At 35.7% G+C, this 24,424-nt stretch overlaps 1 protein-coding gene across 3 annotated transcripts in view; it reads left to right on the forward strand.

The window, feature by feature from the left end:
* LOC145660621 (TIMELESS-interacting protein) overlaps positions 1–15,413 on the forward strand; it is a 97,872-nt gene extending 82,459 nt beyond the window's left edge. For all 3 annotated transcript variants that reach the window (XM_081725903.1, XM_081725902.1, XM_081725901.1), the window contains exons 5-6: positions 5,307–5,534; positions 14,281–15,413. In XM_081725903.1, coding sequence (XP_081582029.1) covers positions 5,307–5,534; positions 14,281–14,610 — 558 coding nt within the window. In that variant the 3' untranslated portion in view covers positions 14,611–15,413. The remainder of the gene's footprint in view (positions 1–5,306; positions 5,535–14,280) is intronic.
* The last annotated feature ends 9,011 nt before the right edge of the window (positions 15,414–24,424 follow it).

Genomic DNA, 24,424 nt, shown 5'->3' on the forward strand with positions numbered 1-24,424 from the left:
TAGGTAAAAGTCCATAGGTGTCATATCCGGTGATCTAGGAGGCCATGCTACAGGACCAGCATGCCCGATCCATCGATTCCCAAACATATCAGAAAGTACATTTTGAACACGCCGCGGCCGATGGGGTGGACCTCCGTCATGCTGGAACCACATTTGTCGCCGGACTGCAAGGGGGACATTTTCTAGCAGTTCCGGGAGTACCTCTGAAAGAAACACACTGTAAGTATGCATGTTCAGTCGTGGAGGTAATACATAAGATCCTACTAAGACATTATTCACTATACCGGCCCACACATTAACTGTGAATCGTTCTTGATGACCTCGGCGAAATATTGCATGCGGATTGTTTGCTGCCCACATATGCCTATTATGAGCATTGTAACATCCGTCACGAGTAAAACTACTCTCATCTGTGAACAAAACATGCCGCGCGAACTGCGGATTCTCCACACACTGCCGCAGGTACCATCGGGCAAATCGCACACGTGTGGGATATGGATAGAAATGTTCTTTATGTAGGACGTTCCACATTTGCTGGTGCTGAACATGCAACACATGTCCAACAGCCCGCGTGCTTTTTCAGGGATTTTGTTCAAATTGGTCCAACACATTGTCTTCGAATGCTGGTGTTCTCACTGTTCGTGGTCTTCCTGCATCAGGCCGGTGTATATGTAAGGAACCTGATTGTCGCAGCTGCCGATCAATTGACGTAAATGTAGTGTGATGGGGGCACCGTCGTTCTGGAAAACGTTCTCTATACAGTCTTTGTGCCTCCCTTGCATTTCCCAAAGCTGCACCATATGCCAGATGCATATCACTTAATTCTGCCAAAGTAAACTCCATTTCCCACTACGGTGTTTTATAAAGCACAGACAGTAAGCACTGCACACAAGCACAGTCGCTTTCAGAATACACGTCAGTCTTCAGTAGACTAGCTTCTTTAGGTGCTCTTCTGTCATATGGCTTAGAGTCGAATCCCACTAACAGCATGACTCTGTTAATCAATGTTTATTTTATCTCTTCTATCGTATTTTTGTTCCTATAAACAGTTTTGGACATAAGACAAACGCTATGTACTGTTATTTCAAGGACAATGTCTTTTTGTTGAATATTCTGGACTCAGTTAAAATTATCGTGTGAAACTGAAATACCTCTTACATGTTTTAATATTTAAAGAAGACCAGAAACCAATTTCCTTGCACACAGTAAAATGATAATCAATGTTGTTTTTGTTTTTCAAGGTCGACAATACCCTACAGAGTACGACTGCGTATGCATGTAAGTGCAGCCTAAATCTGTTTACATTATGAGAGTTAAGGTGTAAACAGACGACTAAAGTTCAGACACAAACGCAGGCGATCTTGCGGCCAGAGCGTTTATAGAGGTACCATCTTGGCATTCGACTTGTGAAACTGAAGAAAGACACTCAGAATGGTTGAACAAAGAGTGGCGAATCTCGGGTGGGGTCGGGGGGCCTTGGTCCCCCAATTTTCCTGCGTTACTAGAAAATCACTAATGTCATAAATACCAAAACGCAGTCCAAATTACGTATTTTACATAGCAAAATACTGACACCCCCTCCCTCGCCAGTTTTTACTTTCAAGATCGGCTACTGAACACAATGATCGTATCCGGTTCTCTCTACACTTAATCTACTGTGGTTGATAAATTGGAATAGGCGTATAGATTTGAGGCTCCAGCAGTTGCATTGTAAGCAAAATTAAACATGAGAAGAGTATGACGTTATGATTATTATTTTGTAATAACGTCCCCACCTTATAGACCTAACAAAATGGACACGAAGACAATCTTGATGTAACTTTAAATGGAGGAATAAAGACAAGATATAAAATATGAAGGTGGTTTATTGTTCTCTTTACATATTTTGGAATCCGTTAACACGAGCGGCTTGGGTACCCGAAGAGAAAACGAAACCGTAGCAGGACTTACGTTTAATTTAACGAGCTAAACCAGTTCATTTAGATATCACATTCGCGCACTACAGTATCATTCAATTGTACGTTTATAACAATTGTTTATTGTTTGATTGTTTATTTGTTAAGATGTTCAACGTCCCTTTTCAGCAGCGGCGCTATATGGAGACGGGACCCAAAGTTTCAAATGCGATCCGATCCATCTCTTAGTTGTTGAGTCCAAAGCTTGGACTCTTAATGGGGATTGACCCCGTGACACGGCGCGCCAACGTGCAACCTTGCTTTCTGTTGCTTCCTTGCTTATCCACGTAACGATGTAACAACTGAAAGGAACAAGTACCATTCAAATCAGGTGGATGGTTGCAGACTTATTAAGATAATGCATATGATTTCAAATCACAAATCTCTTATACATTTAATCAGATCATTCATGTAATGTACTTAACATTGGGTCTCGTTCATTAGTGACATTCACTCAGTTCACTAGACATAACGATATTTGTAGCCATTGCTAAACATTACGCATATCTGGAAATGTGCTGACTGTATTCGCTATCGTGCTATTTGGGGGTTTCCTTTGCATCAAGTGTTTTCACAATTTCAAGCACTCTGCTTCGTGTGTTATGCTGTAGCAACACCGCACGTGCCTCACTACGAACCTTCGACTGCATATTCACAGTACTTCATATTCCGAAATTCATTATTGGGCATCATCCGTATGTGGCGGTTATGCAACCACACACAGCAGGTATACAAGTGTCCATTATTTTGTATCCGTTTGAGTTATCGTCTTGGTACCAGGAAGTACTGTTAACGGGTGAGGAAGTCGTCCATCCATACCCCTTTCGAGCCATCTTCACTCGGCAGATTATCCGGGAATCCCTATGCTCCTTTGGGGAATCCCTTCCGCAGGCATTGCAAGATTATGAAACATGCATGTTTAACAAGAGCAGGTATGACTTCGTTGGTGAGTTTTTAAACCGCACCCTCTACGTTGAATAGTTTCTGAAATATACGCCTTTGAAGATTCATTTTCCACGGTTTCGGCGCCTTATATCTCCGAAACAACGCGTTTCCGGACCCATGTTTACTGAGCTTTTTTGTTTCTTCGTATGAGAGGATTTACCTCCCAAAGTTTGTCGGTGGAATTTTTTGACACCCGATATATATATATACCATCCACAGAACTTTTCCGTAACCTAGATTTTAAAAAAAATCTCGAAATAATTCTTTCTCATGTGCTGTGTTCAGATCTCTGCACCCGCTGAGACTGTAATACATAGACACTTCTGATATCAGTTTGTTATTTCACCGCTGTATCTCTGCACCCCGTCAAGGGATAAAGATCATAACAACTGATCTTTCGGGATTAACAGTTCAGAGCTGTTTAAAACTATTTCCACTTGAGAATGCAGTCTGATGATATTGAAAGGAAAAATGTTTATTTCCTACATTACATCCGGGAAATTATAATATAACATACATTGAGGAAGAGGAGGTTGAAATAGTGAGAGCGCCTGTTATGATGATATTTCCAGGACGCAAGATAAGAAATATATTTTCCTTGTCTAAATATTCAGTAGGCATCCTATAACTTCTTTAAATAAAGGTTTAATGATGTTATAAAAAGCACTTTTACTTAAATAAGCACTTTTTTAAGAATTCCAAACTATGTTGTAGATAAGTGTCGGAAGCGTTATACAACTGCTTTGTCCGTCCATCTCTTGTCAGCTATCAGAGCAAAAGCGGTAAAAGGTATCGAGATGTATTTTGCAATTGATTCAACGTTCCAAGGATTCAGCACCATAAAATGAAAACGGTAACAGCAAAAAGTTTTTTTAAAAATAATAATAATAATAATTATTTAACGTCTTATGGCAACATATGACTTTCCAAAGCACTTTACCAAAACCGGAAGTGGTTCAAATTTACTATTATTTTCAATTTCAATACCGGTATTAACTTTTATCTCTATAAATGAAAATGATAACAGATAACGACAAACGGTTTTCTGCAGATGATGCACAGTAAGTGTATACCTCTCTTGTTTTATGTTCACGTCAAAAAATAAAGAAACAATAATAATAATATTGATAATGGTATGAGTAAGTGTTTTTGTTTGTTTGTTTGTTTGTTCAAGTTATAAATTTAATTGCATATTTAATTTGTTCAAAAGTTTACAGCAAAAGTAGAAAAAATATTTTTAACGCTAGTATCTTCGTATTGTAAGTAGCGGTCTAGAAGAAAAGAGTTTCAAAGAGTTTCTTCTTGATGAATTGTAGCACAAAGGAAGGTTGTCACGGGACGCAAGGTTTGCTTCAGTACTGGGGAGAAAATTAAAAGATATGAGTAGCAATAGTTTCTAGAAAGGATACAAACGAGCACATCGAAGTTGAGACTTGGAGGAGCATATCAAGCAAGTTCATGTCTCCTTTATTCTCACGCTGTAGATCTCTTAAAAGTTAGAATATACATCATTACTGATCTGACTGTGAGTATGATACCGACGATTCAATGCCATTTCGTATTTTTTTTTTCTGACCCAAAATACCTAAGTACTATAATTTCGTTCTTCTCTCCTTCTATTCATTATTTAGTGCGATCTTCCACTACGAAAATTATTGAATTTATATTTTGATAGAAAGTTTTTATTCGTTTCTAGCATATTATAAATTGATGTCAATTTTATTAACGACTGTGGTCCATACATTGTCACTTTCTGTAGTTATTCCTTGCCTGTTTTCCTCAGTCGCCGCCCTGGAGTGCGAGAGTAGTTAGAAAGTGAGTGTTAATTCACAAGTGGACGGTGAGAGAGGGCTAATTCGTAATAGAAGAGTCGACCCTTTCAGCAGCGAGGCTCTATGAGATGTGAACCTATAGCTTAATGTAGGATCCGAACCACATGAGCTCATACCGGGAATCGAACCAGGGTCTCCTACGCCAAAGGTTCGATAATGCGAACCGCTTAGCCACGAGGGAGCTAGAGTGTAGAAGAATAAAGTCTAAATATGAGTAGTTGGAGTGTGGAGCATCAGGTAGCGAGGGCTAGGTTTGAGCAGAGGATGAGGATAAGAGAAACATTATTATTAGGGACCATTAATATGGAAAAACTGACGTTGTGTATACATTATACGTATATGTTGAGGAATAGAGAAAACGATCGATACTTCATTATTAACAAATAGACTTTGCATAAGCATCCTTTTGCTGCTAGGACTTCACTTTGATATTTACGAGAATTGCTGTAATTATTTCCTTATGTTTCCTTAGCTTTCTTTTTTTGTTTGTTTGTTTGTGTGTGGATATTTGTCTGAATTCATTAACATTTCAAGTGAAATACACAAGCAAATAATTTAACAACTTACATTTCAGACTTACTTAACAAAATTACGGATGGGTATGATATCAGCAAGTGATGAGCTCGCAGATGATTGTAGGCGTAATGATGATAATGACCTTGATGTAGATAATGACCTTGGCGTTCCATCAGAAGCTGTGCATAGTGCATTTGATGATCTCCTTGATCAAGAAATGCAGCCTCGTGACATACAAATGGGAAATAGTGCTCCAACAAAAGAAGTGCCAGTGCAACCTGCTATGGTAAGTATCGTGAATGGTGTACAAATATATCAAGCGACTAGCTTGTTTGATTTTCGATCTTGATTTATTGATGTTAAAAGCGGAATCCGAACCGCTACTCGGGTTTCTATCCGGAAAGTACATCTGACCGAACCCGAGATCATATGACACGTGTTTGAGCTAGTAGTGTACAAAGGATAAATATTTATCATTCTACTTATAGGCTCGTGTAATTCCTGAATCTTTAAATTTCCAAGCTTTCGACTCTCCCCTGGAGTCTTGGTCACGGTGTTTAAAAACAGGAAAGAAAGAACAGAAACATCAAGCAATAAAAAGGAACGGACTTACCAACGGAAAGACTTGTGTGGAAAACACTTTGTCAGGTACGTCAGCGATCTGCAGATGTTCTTGAAGCAAACTAAAATGGCGAAGTCAGTTTGTGCGCCTTTTATGTTTCTGTTGGAAGGTTGCCAGCTCATGTTATTTTTATTTTCATGCCAATGCTGTGAAAATTTTGTGATAAGCGCCTCCCATTCGGTACCTGCTGTTGGCTTACCACCATTATCACCATTGTATGCTAATCTAATCCTTCATATGGTTGAAAGCAGAATTTTGAAAGAACGGAAACTTGGTTCGGTACGATATTATAGATATGTTGACGATCTACTTTTCTTGTACAAGGACGATTCACAACTGGAATACTTATTAAAAGAATTAAATAACATTCATAAGAATTTGAAATTCACGGTTAAGTAAGAAAAGGACGGTAATCTTACGTACCTAAACCTTAATATTAGAAGGTCTAACAACAAATTCATTACCAGTGTCCACCACAAGCCAACAGTAGGTACACAGTACGTTCATTATAAATCTGCGCATTCAGCGGGTACCAAAGCAAATATTTGGAAGAATTTCTTTCTGCGAGCCATAAAATTGGGCCTGATGAAACTGGGTAGTCTGAACGGATACCCAGCTTCATTATTAAATAATAATGACTGGTATAATCGAGTTAAAAGGAATGTAAGTTTCGATAAACCTGAAACCGACATGATGGATAAAAGATGGATAGGATTGTGTATTTTTCCTAAATTGTTAACTGCATTAAATAAAATTTACACACAATACGGTTTACGTACAGCTTTAAAACCACTTCAAACTTTAAGAAAGAACATCACCCAATTTAAGAGTTACACAGATCGCAATGAGAAATCAAGAATTTATGAAATAAAATACAGTTGGCAAGAAAGTTACATAGGCAAAACGAAAAGAAATTTAAAAGTCCGAGTAAAGGAACACATTTGAGATTCGAAAGCGGAAAATCGGTGTCAGGTTTATAGAAACATTTAAAACAAACGCAACACAGGGTAGAAGATTCAAAAATTTAATTTGGAGCTAGGAATGAAGTAGAGAAACTGGTATTTGAAAATTTATTTATTCATTTAAAAAGATCAAAATTACACTTAGAACAGGGATGGCTAAGTGACGAATGGGAGCCGGTTATCACAAAATTTTCACAGCATTGGCATTATAATAATAATAATAATAATAATAATAATAATAATAATAATAATAATAATAATAATAATAATAATAAAACGAGTTGGTAACCTTCCAACAGAAACATAAAATGGGCAAAAACTTACTCCGCCATATTTTAGTTTGCTTCAAGAACATCTGCAGATCGCTGACGTACTTGACAAAGTGTTTTCCACACAGCTCTTCCCGTTGGTAAGTCCGTTCCTTTTTATTCCTTGATGTTTCTGTTCTTTTCTTTCCTGTTTTTAACCTCCGTGACCAAGACTCCAAGGGAGAGTCGAAAGCTTGGAAATTTAAAGATTCAAGAATTACAGAAACCTATAAGTAGAATGATAGTTACAACTCCTGGGTGTAGTTTTACAATGATAAATATTTAGTTAGTGTTGGTGAACTCTGCTACAAAATAACGTTGATAAAATTAGAATGTAATGTTACTACATGTTTTTATTATATTATTCTAATATCACAAATAAGAAATGAATGAACTTCGTATTTATAATGAATCTATTATCCATAAGAATCCATTGTGCCTTTACAATATACAGACATTTTTAGGGAGACATATTATACACTTTTTGGCGATATAAGTAGTCCTTCAAGCAACTATACTTGCAGCCTTATATTATTATCTTAGCAAGAAAAGTAAGAAAAAATCGAAAGAATGAAACCAGATTTAAAACTGTAATACAGGCACTCATTTTATAGCCACGAAAAGAAAAAATAGTGTACTTCATTAAAATTCGAACATGAACCAGCAGGCTTGTAGGTAAGAACAGTACTCACTAAACCAAAAATTCACGTGCTGCACTCGTGCTATTAAAATTAATATTCAAGTGCAGTTTATATTTCTATTGAGTGGAACTTAACATATAACTGTTTTTCTGTGTTTTATGCTTCTACGCTATTGTGTTATGTGTTGCGTAAACTGCATTAGCACATGTTATATTATTATTTTATTTTTACCAAAATTCACAGCTTCAAAAGTTTTAATAAGGTCAATCAAATGTTTATGTGATCTGATTTTCCCATACTTCCATTACTACAACGGGCAAAATATACTATGCTGCAAACAAAGAAAAAAAATTCTTTTATTGTGACGGATATTAACGGATATTAACTATCTTGGATTATATTTCTGTCATTAATGCCTATCCTAATGGGTTTCAGTGAGTGCCAACAGTAGAGTATAGAGATGCAAGGGCTCGCAAAAAAACCGGCTTTTTTGGAAAAAAACTCGGTTTTTTCTGCTTTGCTTTTTTGCTTGGGAAATTTTGAGCTTTTTTCAAAATACTGCTTTAAATTGATAAAACAGACTTTGTATCGCTTCTCTATAACACAAAAAATCATTTAATTAGTGGTTGATGCTGATAATAATATAAAACATCGAAAATAAACTATGAATTTCGAAAAAATATTTCAAACAATTTTTCTTCAACATATTTACATTATGAATTCCCCAGGATTAACCAATGTATATAATAAGAATTTTTTAACCTCCTATATACAAAAGTAAGCAGAGTTGGCAAGAACCGTGGTTGTTTTTGAAAATGCCAAAAACCGGTTTTTTGGGGGATGTTTAAACCAGGCTTTTTTGGTTTAAACCAGGCTTTTTTGACTTAGATTTTTTGCTTTATGTATTTATATTACATATTCACAGAAATAAGTTTGTTTCGCCTTGATGTTATTATGCAACAGCGGGGTTATGCCGGAAGAACTCCCATAAGCTTAAATAAGTGCGGTCAGTAAATTTCTTAAGTTGAGAATCTCCCGCCCTAGCCATTGGGAAAATCCCGTCATTACTTGAAATGTAAGACAATAACGGGAAAATCCTGTTATTGCTTTGCATGTAAAATTTAAAGGTCAACGTACCATAATCAGTACGCTAAAACTGAGGTATTAAATTACAAATTTAGTACCGGTACGTAGATATCATTGAAAGTCCAATCCAAGCTAATGTTGGAAGCTACGTAGGCAATCGATAAATTTTGCCAATTTCTATCAATATATTTAAGCAATATTGGCTTCTTTATAAAACAACACGCATTTAGGCATGCAGAAATATACAATTTGGTTTGTTTCGTATATTTAGGCTTAACATCCTTACGAAATACCGAGGTTATCAAGGAGAAGACTTTCTCTTAAACTGACATCCGAACCGCTACTTGGGTTACGCATGAAAGAAGGTTTGTGGTTCGACCGAGAATTGAACATGGGACACCTTGATTAAAAGGTGAAAGGGAAATAAAACTATTGCAGGTGGTTTAATATCTGGAAACGTCACCATGAAGTTCACACGATTCGCATTTTTCATTCTTTTTATTTTTGTGGTTTAAACCAGTTATTAAAAAAAAAAAAAGAAAAAAAAAAGTTGGTGTAAACCAGCCTACCCTAAAAGTAAACACTTCTTTTTAAAGAATACACAAATAACTAGCAAAATAGTATGTAGTATTTTTACTTCAAAATATTCCATACCCTCTTTTTGAAACAAAATAAAATTAAAATAAAACATAAGAGAAATACTTAGATTTATATGATACACTTAAAGGCTGCACATCTAGAGCTTTTGGTTCTGTATATTCTTGAAATTCTACAGTTAAGTTTTATAGAACCACCATCACAGTTTACCCAATCCTCAAGTTTTCTGAATTTTTAACAAGAGGGATTCAACATATCATTACGGAACTCCCCCCTCCCAAAAAAAATACTACGGAATATATTTAAGTTAAGCTAAATACAACTGCACAACAAACATGACTGAGTGATTAGTTTTTGAGCTTCTATCGGGAAGTCCGGGATTCAACCAGCATTCGACCATTCTGACAAAGCTTTTCTTTATTCCATCTGTGAATGTAGAAATAGTGCGTATACTGTGAGTTGGCCGACTTCCTTTCTTATTGTTTTTAAATAGTTATTATTACTAATTACCAGCAGTGACGGTTTTGCGAAGGTTAGGGGGGCGGTCTTTCGGACTGAAGCCCGTTCCCCAAAGTTACGGAATGTCTGCAACAAACGAAATATCTATTATTTATGCCTTTACTCATAAACTTTAAGCTCCCATCAAATAAAAATTACGAATGTTTAAAAAAACTAAACATTAGTAAGAAACCTTTCCCAAAATACTTTTCTAAATCCGCCACTGATTCTCAGTATAAAATGATTTTTAAAGTTGTATCCGGAAGATTATTGCTAAACGTATAAACGAAACGAAATATTAGTTATGCCTGTACTCATAAACTTCAAGCACTTCCCAAATAAAATTAAGACTTTTTAGGAAATGAAACAATCAGAAAAACCCCTCCTAAAGTACTTTTCTAAATCCGCTACTGATTATTTGTATAAATTGGTATTCAAGGTTGTGTCCGGAAAATTATTGCTATATCACTTCACAGCTACAGTATAACAGAAATGTGGAAGTACGGTTTGACGGATATATTGAAAAACGTACGCTTTGACGGATAAATAGAAAAACGGGCAAGTTTAACTTTTGCGCTAGAAGCTAGAGTACTAAAAGCTCTTAGAAATTAAACACGGATGACAAACTAAAGAAGAAAAAAGATGTCGATAACTCAAAAGTTAAAATAAAGTTAAATAGCCTCTAAAATTACCCTCAAATACTACATTCTTCATGTTAGCTTTAATTCGTAAAACATGTGCTCCATCCATCTTGATGGTGAATTTCAGAGCGAAATATCACATTCAGGTCATGGAATTCTTATCTAACTATAGAATATACCATAAGAAAGCTATTTAGATAGAAAAATCATGAAGTTGAAAAATGCCAAAATTTCCAAAATTCTCGTTTTTTTCCCAAAAAAGCCGGCTTTTTATGTGAAAAAAACCATCGATTCAAAAAAGCCGGCTTTTTTGCATCTCTAGTAGAGTAGCTCACGAGCTCCTCGTATCATGGAGATGAAACTTTGTGTATAAACTTCTTATTAAAAAGCTCACACGTTCCCTAACGTTTCCAGAATTTCTGCTTCAAGTGGCAGAAGGACAATGTCCAATTTTTTATCATTAAATCAAAAACTATACCTAGGTTGTCTCATAATTGTGGGGAAATAGATTATTTTTTTTTTTTTTTTTAATTTGAGTTAGCACTTGGCTCAGACTGGGCTTTTGTCATGTCACTGTTAATAAAATGTGTATCATAAGAGGAAGAGAGGCTTCAAAATTAATGCAGAAAATAAAATTTCACAGGAGCTCTTCAAGTTAGGGAAATGAAATTCAGTGTATAAGCTCATTATTTAAAAATAAACAAATACTTATCCCAACTTTTCTGAAAATTTTGCGTTAGCGGAGGGGGAGTAATTTGAAATTTTTATGAACATAGCATGTTTTCGATCCGCGTTTTATAATGTTACTTTTATTAAACTGAAGTTCTTAAGGAGGAGGAAAGGTTTAAAATGTATGTGAAAAATTGAGTATCTTACTAGCTCGGGAATTGTGTCCCACTCCCCCCTGCAAGCTATCCAGGGTATGCGGGCGGCGATGTTGAAGACGTCGTTTCAACAGTTCAAATGCGCAAAAATCCACTGGACTGGCATCAGGGCTTTTCATAGGAATGTCTTCAAACGGAATGACACGAATTCCTACTGGCGATATGACTCGAAGCCTTGTCCATATGGATCATCATCTGGTTCGCGTCCATTCTGTATGATTGTGGAATGTCTCTCCGATAGCTAGGTGTCAGAATCGATTCCTGGAAGTATCTTGCATTCATCTTCACGTTTGTCCATCTTGCGTATCATCAACTTACCCTCAAATCCGAATCCGTTAACAACCATTATAAAGCCATGAGGGAAACTTTCCTGCACTGATGAGTAAAGTTGCTACCCCCCTTGCCGTCAATGTCACGGTATGTGATCGCCCGAATTTGACCACCAGCAGTGAGATGGACATCTCCATTTAGATTAATCCATTATGACAACTTTCTTGATTTGGAACACGCCAAGTACTTCTCATACAGTTCCTTGCAGTTCTTATTATTTTCGGCAACATGACGCGGTAGCAGGTGGTGTAGACGGACCTTCCGCATACACTTCAACCTAAGGCGCTTGCGAATTATTTTGTTCACAGTTGACGTTGCGAGGTGGAGTCTGTGGCCCATATCATGTTGAATCGGGGGATTTTCTTGGCACGCCAATCGACGGATCCCCTTACCACTACGGGTGTCACTTTGCTTGCAGCACTTCTCCTGATGGTTTTTGTGGGTGAATGTTTCGTAAGGGAAGCTTGTTATGTGTAACGGGTCACGTTAGCTTTCGCAGTAGTCACCCCGAGTGTTAACCCATTCTCCAGACGCTGTTCAAAACGTGTACGTACGAAAACAATATGTAAAAGGGCCATACATAACCCTCCCAGTACCAGTTGATTTTCGGCGCTATTTAGTAACATTGTCTACCAACACTCACTCACGTACAAGGTCAGACACAACAGTGCTTCTGCCAGCAAAGTTATAGTTGCAACATGGTATGCAGGTGGCAGAACCGAATCAAAAATGGTTGGATATATAGCGGACAGCCTTCTGTTTATTAATAACTTTGAATAAATCGAAGTAACTTAATTCCACTTGTTATTCATTTTTTTTTTTCAGACCAAGTCTCGTTTGAAAATTTCGTATTGTGTAAATAATTTTCCATCATTATCTACCTCCTTCGACTGTTTAATTGTATGCAAATGGTGAGGAAGTGGTAGATTAATTATAAATTAGATAAAATGGAATTATGAGGATGTTTAAATATGAAATCACTTTAGTTATGAAGTTTTTAGTATGATTTGAAATCTTCAATCACTAATATTGATTTTTTTCATTACTATGTTTTTCGCTGGTATTAGTTTTGTCAGACCAAAAACTAAGCTGATAGAATTTTAATGCGTCAGGCACTAAGTGTTCTAAAGACTGTACTGTTGATGTTTAGATGAGGAGTTATATCATTTTATGTATTGACTAACTTACTGGTTTCCAAATTCTCAGTGTGGTCTCTTTGGTTAAAATCGATTTCGTTCAATTTGTTTTGAGGTTATGCAAAATTATTAAAGTAAAATTTTCAGTCATCACTCAGAAGTTAAAGGCCATTTTCTGTAAAACACCTCAACTCTATACAAACTGCAATTAATTTATGTTTAATTATCATTATCATTATCTAATTTTAAAAGTTACTGTACGGATAAAGAAATGGGAGGGAGAGCAAAAATTTCATAACCTTCGAATGTCAAAACAAATATATAGGTATAACAAAAGTTACGGATCATTTATATGACGGGCAAGAAAATCAACACCTAAAAGTTTTACGCAATTTCAAAATCAGATTGAGGAAAATGATTTCGAATTGTTTTATTTATTTATTTATTTATTTAAATCAGTTCCTATACTGAGTTTAGGATCAGGAACTTTAACATAACACGGCATAATATAAAAACACTACAAGATCGCAAATAAAATCTTTATCACATTAAGTTTATCACCCAAATGTTACATCAGTTTAATTTTTGATCTAAGGCATCAACATCATTGATGGTAGAGGAAAACAAACAAGTTGAACATTGATAGAAGACTATATAAATAAGATGATTCCATATTCCGAAAAGATCAGTAATCTCATCTCATTGTTGGCGTGGGAGATCCGGGTTCGATTCCTGGCGGGAGCTCATGTGGTTTGGATTCCACGTCAATCAGTAGGTCCAGGTCTCATATAGCTTCGCTGCTGAACGAGACGTTAAACTCAAAATCAAATCAACTCAACTCATCTCGTTGTATCAAATATGTAACCACTACATCCTAACCCTCATAAAATTAATCGAATCAAAGGTCAGAGCTAATGACCGAAAATTAGTGTGCACTTTTTCTGCGCAAGTACTGTAAAGTGAGTGTTGTCTTCAAGTACAAGTTGATTAATTTTGAGAATAATTCCACTTGTTCAGATCATTTATCAAAAGTGTAATGATCTACCATTCTTTTTATTAATCTACTGTTTGTACTTTTAAAACCTGTGATATAAGTCGCTGCATTTAACTAAGAAACCGAAATTCATTTGCTATCTTCAGTTAGTTAGAGTTTCGTACAGGCAAAAGAAAATGGTTTTCGTAACCATTTTTGCCGTAATAATAGTAATAAAAATATAAAGTGTCACGATTTTTTCTCTTATGTACCCTATCACTCGAAAATTTAAATACGAGTAACATAACAATAGATGCTTAGCAGATTTATAAGAATAACCTTTTTCAATTTCAGGTTATAACCGATGAGCAAAGAGCAAGAATGTTGAGGAATAGGCTTATTGCGGAAGAAAGAAGGCTGGCTAGATTAAAGGCTCAACAAGTGAAACAGTCAGTGGCTGCAGAAAATCCTACTGAAGAGAATACAATTGGCTTACCAACTGAAGAGAAACAAAATGATTCTGTCTCTCAAAGTGCTGATACTAGTCACAGAGAAACTGAATCGTTAAGTAACTTAGAAAGTCAAAAACAAACTGTTGACGATAGTATTCCCTTAATTTCAGCTGCAGCCGATCGTAATAGTGAAATCGTGAGTGCGGAGAATAATTTTGAAACTTTAGGCTGAAGAAACAGCGAGCTATTGGGAAGCATTATTGGCTGTTTTTTTTTTTTTTTTTTTTTTTTTTAAATCTAATAAGTAAATAAGCAGGAGGAAAGTAGATCACAAGAACATTGTTGGAAGTCCGTATTATAATAATTGGCGGGTGGGTGTGTAAAGTGCGTTAAGTCAAGTTAGTATTTTAGAAAAGTCGCATTTGAAAGTTCAGATGCGTTCAGACGTAAGTCCAAAATTCCGATTTTGAGTTTCAGACATAAATCCAAGAAACAGTCTTATTAACATGAAGAGCTACAACAGCTAATCATTTTGCCTAAACTGGTTTTGGATTTATGTCTGAACTTTCAAATGCGATTTCTCTAAAACACTTAATTTTTGACTTAACGCACTTTACACACACACACACCCGCCAATTATTCCTTTATTGAACTGACAGTAATAAAATGGATAAAAAACACTTTCTAATTTGAAAGTAAGCGAGACTTTTCGATAATAGATTTGGGGGTTATAGGACAAATTATGGAAGTACAAATTAAGTTATGTACAATGCCAAGATGTTACATTGTACCATATCTGTCTACATCTTCCTTTTTAAATTTATTTCTTTTTAATTTTGAAGCAGTAAATAAACATTAGATGCGAAATGAAGAAAAAAAGATGAGAAACTTGCAATTTTGACTACGGATTATGGTAACCAATCGTTTAAGTCACATTGCAGAGTACTTTCTTCGATGCTTGATTACTCTGAATTAAGGTTGATAATGTTGGTCAGTTTTTTTTTTTTTTTTTTTTTTTTTAATGTTCATAACCCCTTAATAGCAAGACTTATGAAAATGAAACTACTCGATCACTTTATTATGTTCATCCCTAAAAATTTAGATGTTTATGAGAATGTATTAAAATAAGTCCATAATCGCTTCCAATATCAATTTGATCATAATAAACTCAGATAAGGTGATAATTTGTGAGTTATAAATATTGACTGAATACTTAATTCAATTATTCAAAAAAACATTGTAATTTCTTAAGCTCACTGATTACTATTATACCAAATTGTAGCACCATTTCATCTCAAATTTCATTTGTATAAAAAAAACTGTATTAGTAGTTAGTAACAGCAATTATATCAATTAAAATTATTCTTTCTAACATTTTACAAGTGTAAATGACTTTTACCATGATTATAATAACATGGCTCAGAAACATATGGCTTCTGTACTGGCGGGAACTCGAGCTCCCATCTCTCACTTTCTGGGTAACCATTCTTCTCTCAGAGACATGCAAGGGGAGAATTCAGCAGTATCTGGAGACATCTAGAAAGCACACGCCACACCATGAAAGATGTTCAAGTTCTGCACAAGAGCCTTTCTCACATCGATAATTCAATATTTGATTGTATCTTCGTTAAAACTAAACTTAGAGCATTGAGCTTACCAGGGATGCTTTCTAACAGTAAAATTGGTTTTACATAATATGAAAACTGATCTAGATAGCTAGCCTCAAGGTACAACATTTCAAAGTTGTAACTGCTAATCGTCATAAATAATGAAGTTACGGCACAATAAGAATTTGAGAAAAGTGAATCCGGACAATTTTAAAATTTTGAGAATAACTCAAATCACAATGTATTTAAGCATCTATAAGGGGTCGCGGTGGCTCAGTGGTAGAGCGTTCACCTCTGGTGCATGGGGTCCTTGGTTTGATCCCATTTCGCACCAAGTGATCTTTGTGGTGTACAAACACCGTGTGCGTGGGTTTCCTCGGGGTTGTTCCGTTTCCTTCCATTTCTTCATTCCACCATTTCATTTCTCATAATCACCGTTTAGCCTAGCCGGCATAATCGTGGGACGTAAAACTCTAAAGATTTCATTTGATTTTTAAGCATCTATAAGAAATGTTGTTCATGAGGATGGGTGGAAAAAAGTGAATTTTCGAATATCGAATTCTAATAGTGCGGAAAAGTTATATATTCTGATGCTTGTCTTCACTTTGTTCAAGGAGCCGGAAGATAGAAAAAGAAACACCAGTTATTGTTTCAACGCTCAAATTTTGAAGATTTTTTCAACTCCTGATAGGATGAAATTATTTTAGGTAGTTAGCAAGAATGAAAATATTTTTAAAATTACAGCAGTGAATTTAGAGTTCGTGCATAAGCGTAAACTTAGTGAATTTCAATGAGAGATTGATTTTTAATGCTATTACAAGCACGCACTTTTCTATTTAAAATATGTATAAATTTATTTTTTAATTCATTTGTTGTAGACAGTGTATGTATATATTGAAATCTGAGATGTAAACATTAGTTTGCAGATCTTCGTCCATTTCGCAAAATAATTTTGACAAGGTAACCCAAATCACACCACATGGAGGTAGCTGGACTTCTTGTACTTCTAGCTCCATCCATGCCTTACCCTACCCAATCATCCAGCCGCTAAAGAAATGCTAAATTATGTTGTTTACCAGAATCGGTCAAGGGCATCATCTTGAAATCGTATTTCTGGTCTAATTTAGGCATCAAAGATTGCAATTTTACTCAAATACAGCCATCTCTCTTATTCTACGCGCATTTTTTCAGCGTACTCTGTCAGACGTTTAACACATCTTTCCAATGTTTGAGTGCGACAAAGGAAGTTCGTAAATGCAAACATCAGGCACAGCTTAACTTTTAAACAAGTGAGTATCGTTGAAACTAAGACTTCGAAACTAGTCGAATTCAATACCCAAACTTGAAGCAGTGGATCTGGTTGCAATAGTGTAATAAGATGGAACGTGTTTCTCGAACGGTGAATCCATATCAAAAAGCCAAAACTCGGTGTCTCTTACTGTTTTTTGTTCTATTGTGATAAAGTTTGAATCGAAAAATCGTTTATTTCACTCACTTTCAGTTTGAATGGAGGACTTAGTGAGGAGATAGTGCCTATCCTTGGATCGATACTGAATCGATTGCAAAAAACTGCTTCTTGATATATTTTACTGTTCTTATTCTATAGAGATCAGTATTGAAACCGGCAATAATAATAAATTTCAACTACTTTTTGTGTGTGTGTGTTTTTGATAGTCATGATACATTGACTGAAGATGCTAACTCGTTTGCAAAAAATAGCTTCTTGCTATCTGTTACCCTTCTCGTTCTATGGCGACAAACGTTGAAACTGGAAATGGCTAATTTTAAGTTCTTCCGGTTTGAATGGAGCTTCAACGGTGGACACGACATTTATTCTTGGGATCTGAATCGATTGCAAAAAACGGCATTTTGATAACATTTACCGCTTTTTCTCTACGAAAATCAGTATTGAAACCAGAAATAACAGAAAATTTGAACTACTTCCGATTTTGGCACGGTGTTGTGGATAGTCATGATATATTGACTTAAGATAGTAACTCATTTGCGAAAAACAGCTTCTTACTATCTGTTATCGTTCTCGTTCTATGGCGACAAATGTTGAAACCCGAAATGGCTAATTTGAACCATTTTCGGTTTGGATAGATAAACGAAACGCACAGAATTTATTCTTGGGACGCTGAATCGATTACAAGAAACCACATCTTGATAACATTTAGTGTTTGTATTCTACGGAAATCAGCATTGAAACCGGAAGTGAAGGCAAGTTGAAACCGCTTTCGGTTGCGGTAGAGTGTTTTGAATCTGTTACTATTTTCGTTCTATGCCGATAAACGTTGAAACTGGAAATGACTAAACGGAATCACTTCCGATATAAATAGAGAGTTATAAGAGGAGACGGAACCTATTCTTTTGACATTGAATCGACTCAAAAAAACCGCATCTCGCTGTCTCTTACCGTTTTTGTTCTGATACCTATCGACAGACGGGATGGACGGACAGATAAAGCCGTTCTATATTTATTTATTTGCCTGTTTTGCATCAAATGATAGTATTCTCGAGTACACATACAGTTGTCAAAATTACTAAGCAATTATATATATACCCAAAAAAAAACTTTCTAATAAAGTAATAAATAAATAACTATGACTTTTATAAACATACACATTCATAAAATAATTAACAAAAGACATTTAAACATTGTCTTCAAAAAACTCATTTACAGAGTATTACCACTTATCTACTAAGAACTTACCGGACTTAAACATAGAATATGATTTATTTTGCTTTAGAAAGTCAGGTAACTTATTGAAACTTTTTGTGCAGTTAATATGTACGCTTTTTTGAAAAAATGAGAAATTTTGGGGAATAACATGCAAATTATTAATGTATCGAGTATTGTAATTGTGAACGTTACTGTTTTTAATAAATAAGTGTTTACTACTTACAGTAAACAAGATAATGTTATGTAGATACACATAAGGTGATGGTAATAACTTTTGTCCTCGAAAAACGAGCTTGCAAGAAGTCGTTGGTGACAATCCAAACACAACCCTCAGTGCTTTCTTTTGTAAGCGAAACGTGCGAATACATTCAGTAGAATAACCCCAAAACGTAATACCGTAACTTATTAAAGAATAGAATTTTGCATAGTACACCAAAACTCAAGCCTGTGTTGTGACTACCTCAGTCTACTGAGGCCGAAACAAATATTTCTTAATTTTTTGTTGAGTTGAGAAATATGCTCATTCTAAGTTAGTTTCGAACTAATGTTGACAACAAGAAATTTAATTGAAATAGAAAAGTCGACTTCTTTGTTATATACCATTACATAAGGAATAAATTTATTTTTGAAGAGGAGGATAAAAATATAGCAAGGAAGTTTTATCATTGTTTAAAACTAATTTATTGCTACTTAACCAGTTACTTAATCGAGAAAATGCAGTGTTTATGTTATATTCAATATCATGTCGTGAGTTACCTATAATAATAATGTTGATGTCATCAGCAAATAAAACACATTTATTAGACAACATTTCTTGTGTAAAATCATTAATATATATAAGAAAGAGCAATGGACCAAGCACTGATTCTTGAGGTACACCAGCTAGTATTTTAGATCTATAAGAACTAAACTTATGAATTTTACGCCTGTCATACCTCAGCAGGTTGAGGTGAGGCACATTTCTTTTCAGCATGGCACCTAATATTTAAAACAATACCATTTTATCTTTCTTTTTTGTTTTGTTTTCTCTTTTCTTCATTTGTCCTTTTTTAAACGCAGAAAATAACCTGAAAAAAGAACTGATATATTAGAATCCTTCATATACCAAAAGCAAGGTAATATATCATATTTTTACGTATCATACAAAGATTCGATATGGGCGCCCTTCGCGACACGGCAGCAAAGGTGTCTGCGATTTGCTCTCCCAGCTCCATGAGTTATTGAGACAATGGTGGGACAAAGACGGGGTCTTTGATAAAGCCCTATAAAAAAGAAGTCGCATGGTGTTATAACTACAGACTTCAGGGGCCATTTCAACAACCCTTCATTATCAGGACCAGTGCAACCTATCCAACACTGTGGAGGTGTTAATTCAGATACTCTCTTACGTCGTTATAGAGGTAGGGTAAAGCTCCATCCTGCGGGAAAATGAAATCTCGGGAGTCGTCTTCAAGTTGTGGTATCAAACTATGTGGAGCATGTCAAGATAAAGTTCTTTCAAGAGGTTCCGTTACAGTTCTTTCTGCAAAGCAAAATGCCCCATAAACTTCGTTTGGCACATGGCAGCAAGAAAATAAACTTTAGAGAATCTCTGAATGCTCACTGATTCGCCGAGCGTGTTCTGAACCCCAAATTTGAACATTATACCTGTTGACTTTGCCGTTGTATAATACATGTATGAAAGTATATTAATATTACAATTCTAAAATAATTAAAGCACAAAAGTATATATTTAAATATAAATTCAATACGTATCTATCATAATGTAATACAGGAAACCTCTGAATATCGAACAGCAATGGAATATTAATTTTTGTCCGTTACAGAGTTTACAGAAATTTAATTTCTCACAACGGTAATTGTATGCAGTAATATAGAGTCAATACATTACGTATGAGCGTAAATACGTAAAATTGAACATGAAAATACTCCATTTATACGTATTTGAATTACAGGGACGGATGAAGGAGAAATTTGTTTCTGTTGAATAATATTGTTGCTGGGGATGTGTTAATATATTCGTATACTGCAAAACATAATGCATGTATGATAATTTTCTTAAGGAACACGGCACTCTCTTTTGTACTGCATTTAATGATGAAGAATAATATACCAAAAATGTTTGGATATTTTCCTACATGGGAGGGGAAAGCGTTTTTCATTTATTTTAAATTCTCAGAACCTTTTCAAAAGATGCGTTAGGAACTAACTAACCGACTAAACACTTTTGTTTAACAAAAACGGCATGCTTTTTCCTCAACAAGGGTAATAAAACTCATTAGCAAGTGTTCTCTGAGAATCCTCACTACGGTTGCGGAAGAAACACCATCTCCCCACACACCACACACATACATACATACATACATACATACATACATACATACATACATATATGTGTGTGTGTGTGTGTGTGTGGTGTGTGTGTGTATATATATATATATATATACTGGCGCAGTATCTTTGTTGGCGGAATGAATGAAAATGCAAGTTATTGGGAGTGCATATGTTTATTGACCCAGCCGTAATCACAGAGAATATTCTCTAAAAGACTGTGAAAAAAAAGCCGGGAAAACTCCAACCCAGACTTGTTCCATTATCATAAGTAAAATGATTGGTTTTTGGTTGTTTTTTCAAAAAGTAAAGCTGGGTTGTCACTTTACAAGAATCTTGTAGCTGTCATTAAAAACATCTTGTAACCCGATCTTCCTATTTACTGTTTACACATTACAACTTTCTGAAAGCAAGAAAGATATCTCCACTCATGCAGTACTGCATTCTAGTGGACGAATAGTGAACCTCCTCATTAAAAACGTGTATTTTGGCGCGCTTCCCCTCCTCGTCCAAAAGAATCCGTTGTTTCGGAAGCGGCGAAACTAGTTTTTTTCTTTATGTTAGCTGGAGAGCGATAGCAGGTAGCAAGCAAGACGACCCAGAAAGTTGCACATGGCTTGACTCCTTGCAAGATGAAAAAATGTGTGTCCCTTTCAAGACTATGTTTACATGAAGAAATATTGTAGAGTTACAAGATTTTTTTATGACAGCTGCAAGATTGTTGTAAAGTGGCAACCTAGCTTGAGAGAGGAAACATTGCTCGTTGAAAATGTTATTCTAAAACAAAAAATGTTTGTTTTGTTATGTATGAAATTGTCGGGAAAGATGCAAGTCCCAGAAGAAAAAGAACAAAATTTGTTAGAGAAGGAAAGATCCTTTGCATAGAATTCTTGGCCAATCGACTAACCCTGTATGAATGTTTTTGCTTATTGAAAGTTTTGTAGGATTTCTACCAGAAAGCAGTTTATTGCGGTAGAAAAAGAAGAATTTAAAGTTTAACTTGAAGCAGTTCTGTTTCATGGTTCACCAGGTCTAGACTCATAATAGATATACTTTCTGTCTACTGTAATATATCACAGAACCGAGAATAATTCCTGTTCGTTATAAAAAGGTTATTGAAACATTGGGGGGGGGGGGGGGGACTGTCCGCGTCTGTATCCGAGTGTGTCCGTAAAAGGGAGGGTTTTGTTCCGTAAGAACATATATTTTTGCCGGGACAAAAAAAGTCTGTCCATATTATAGAGGTGTCCGTTAAGGGAGGTTTCACTGTAATATAAATGAGTTCTCGATGTTAAACCACTTCAGTACTTATGTAACATGAATCTAAGAGACTTCTGCATTCACGACGAATGCTTACTTCACAACCCATCATGGAGAAAACTGTCAGTTGGAATGTCAAGTTCGACGTTACTGGCAGTCTCAAGTTCTTATGTGTTGATTCAACTTCACATGTAAGTATATATATATATATATATATCCCGTAACTGTGCTGGTGGGGTATAAATATACCCCATTACCTCTATTATGTTACGCATGTTTATTTCTCGGTAACAAATGGCGCCATCCTCCACAGTAATTTCACTTAGCATTGCGCTTGTGCATGTGATGCTGTTATGACGTAGTTGCGACTTAACTGCTGCGAATAATACGTTATTGGGGTGCAATAATACCCCAGGAGCACAGTAACATCAGTTTTTTTTATATATAGATTATATTTTTACTTCTTTCTCACTGAAAGTATTTCTTGCTTTTAACATATCTATTTGTGTTGTTATACTGAAAACATTGCAGACAAATATCGCAATAGTAAATCCTTAGGTGAAGACAAAATCACTGCTATTCTGCAGAACGAATTAGAATCTCATGTTGAATCAAATGCAGATAGTGAGTTCTATATCGAAAGCGGTCATTCATCTAGTTCAGAACAAAGTGAAGACAGTACGTCATCGGATGATGATAACGATGATGTTTTAGATTTCTTCTATAGAAAAAATAAATGTTTTAAATGGAATAAAGGTGCTCATGTAAAGAAACGTACCAGGTCTTGCAATACCTTTCTGCATTTACCTGGAATAAAAGGCTGTGCAAAAAAAGTTTCTTCAGAAGATACTGTTGGTTATTGGGAACTGTTTTGTTCACAAGATATGTTACGTTGTGTTGTGGAAAACACAAATGTGAAGATCAAGAAAAACGTGGAAAATTTCGTAATCCCAAACCTTCGTACACAAATGACATTGACATGATAGAGCTTCGATCGTTCATAGGCCATCTCTACTTATCAGGAATGATGAAATCAGGACACGAGGATGTGACAGGTTTATTTGCTTCACATGGAACTGGAAGGGATATTTTTCGTTCTACTATGAGTGTGTCGAGATTTCTTTTCATACTTTCGTGTTTACGCTTTGATTGTGCGGAAACAAGAGATCAACGTAAACAAGATGATAAACTTGCTGCAATAAGAGATGTGTGGAATTCTTTTATACGTAACTGTCAGATATATTTTGTTCCCAGTGACAACGTCACTATTGATGAGATGCTTGGAAATGCAGTTTCAAGATGTACATTCCCAAGAAACGCGCCAAATACGGAATAAAAATTATAGCACTTTGTGATTCAAAAACTTTTCATGTGGTTAATGCATTCGTTTACGGGGGAAAGAATCCTGACAGAAATCGAGACATTAGTGTTCCAACAGAAGCTGTTCTGAACCTGATATCACCAGGGAACGAACAGAAATATAACTGTGGACAACTGATTCACTTCGATTGAACTAGCAGAAAAATTGAGGGAGAAAAAGCTAACCATGTTAGGAACAATGAAGCAAAATAAACCCCATAGTCCGCAGGAGTTCAAAGCAAACAGGAAGCGACCAGTTGAGACAACAATCTTTGGACACTCGAAAGATTATACGCCTTGCTCTTATGTTCCTAAAAAAGGGAAAGCATTTCAAGTGTGCATTTTGATCAAGCAATTGATGCAGAAACGGGGAAGCCTGATATGATACTCGATTATAACAGAACAACAAAAGGAGGTGTGGACACCTTGGACGAATTATGCGTAAACTATTCAACGTCCCGTCGAACCAGCAGATGGTCAATGGTTATATTTCATGCTATTCTGAACATAGCCGCAGTAAACAGTCAAGTAGTTTCTAAAACAAATTTAACTTATTTCGGAAATGAGTTATCTCCGCCTGAAAGAAGAAACTTCTTGATGGAACTAGGTATGTCCCTAGGGAAACCTCACATTTCCAGAAGGGAAACAAGATATTTACCTAGGGAATTACAAGAACCTGTAAGATGGATGAGCGGAGAGAAACGTAAGAAACCCGAAGAGAGCAGCAGAAGAAAATGCAAGTAAAAAGGTAAGGAGATGTGCATTTTGCCCGCATTCACTGGACAGAAAAACAAAAGTATTTTATA

Source organism: Thermobia domestica, chromosome 9 (assembly GCF_964235325.1).
Source record: "Thermobia domestica chromosome 9, izTheDome1.hap1.1, whole genome shotgun sequence".
In the NCBI taxonomy this organism is placed as follows: domain Eukaryota; kingdom Metazoa; phylum Arthropoda; class Insecta; order Zygentoma; family Lepismatidae; genus Thermobia; species Thermobia domestica.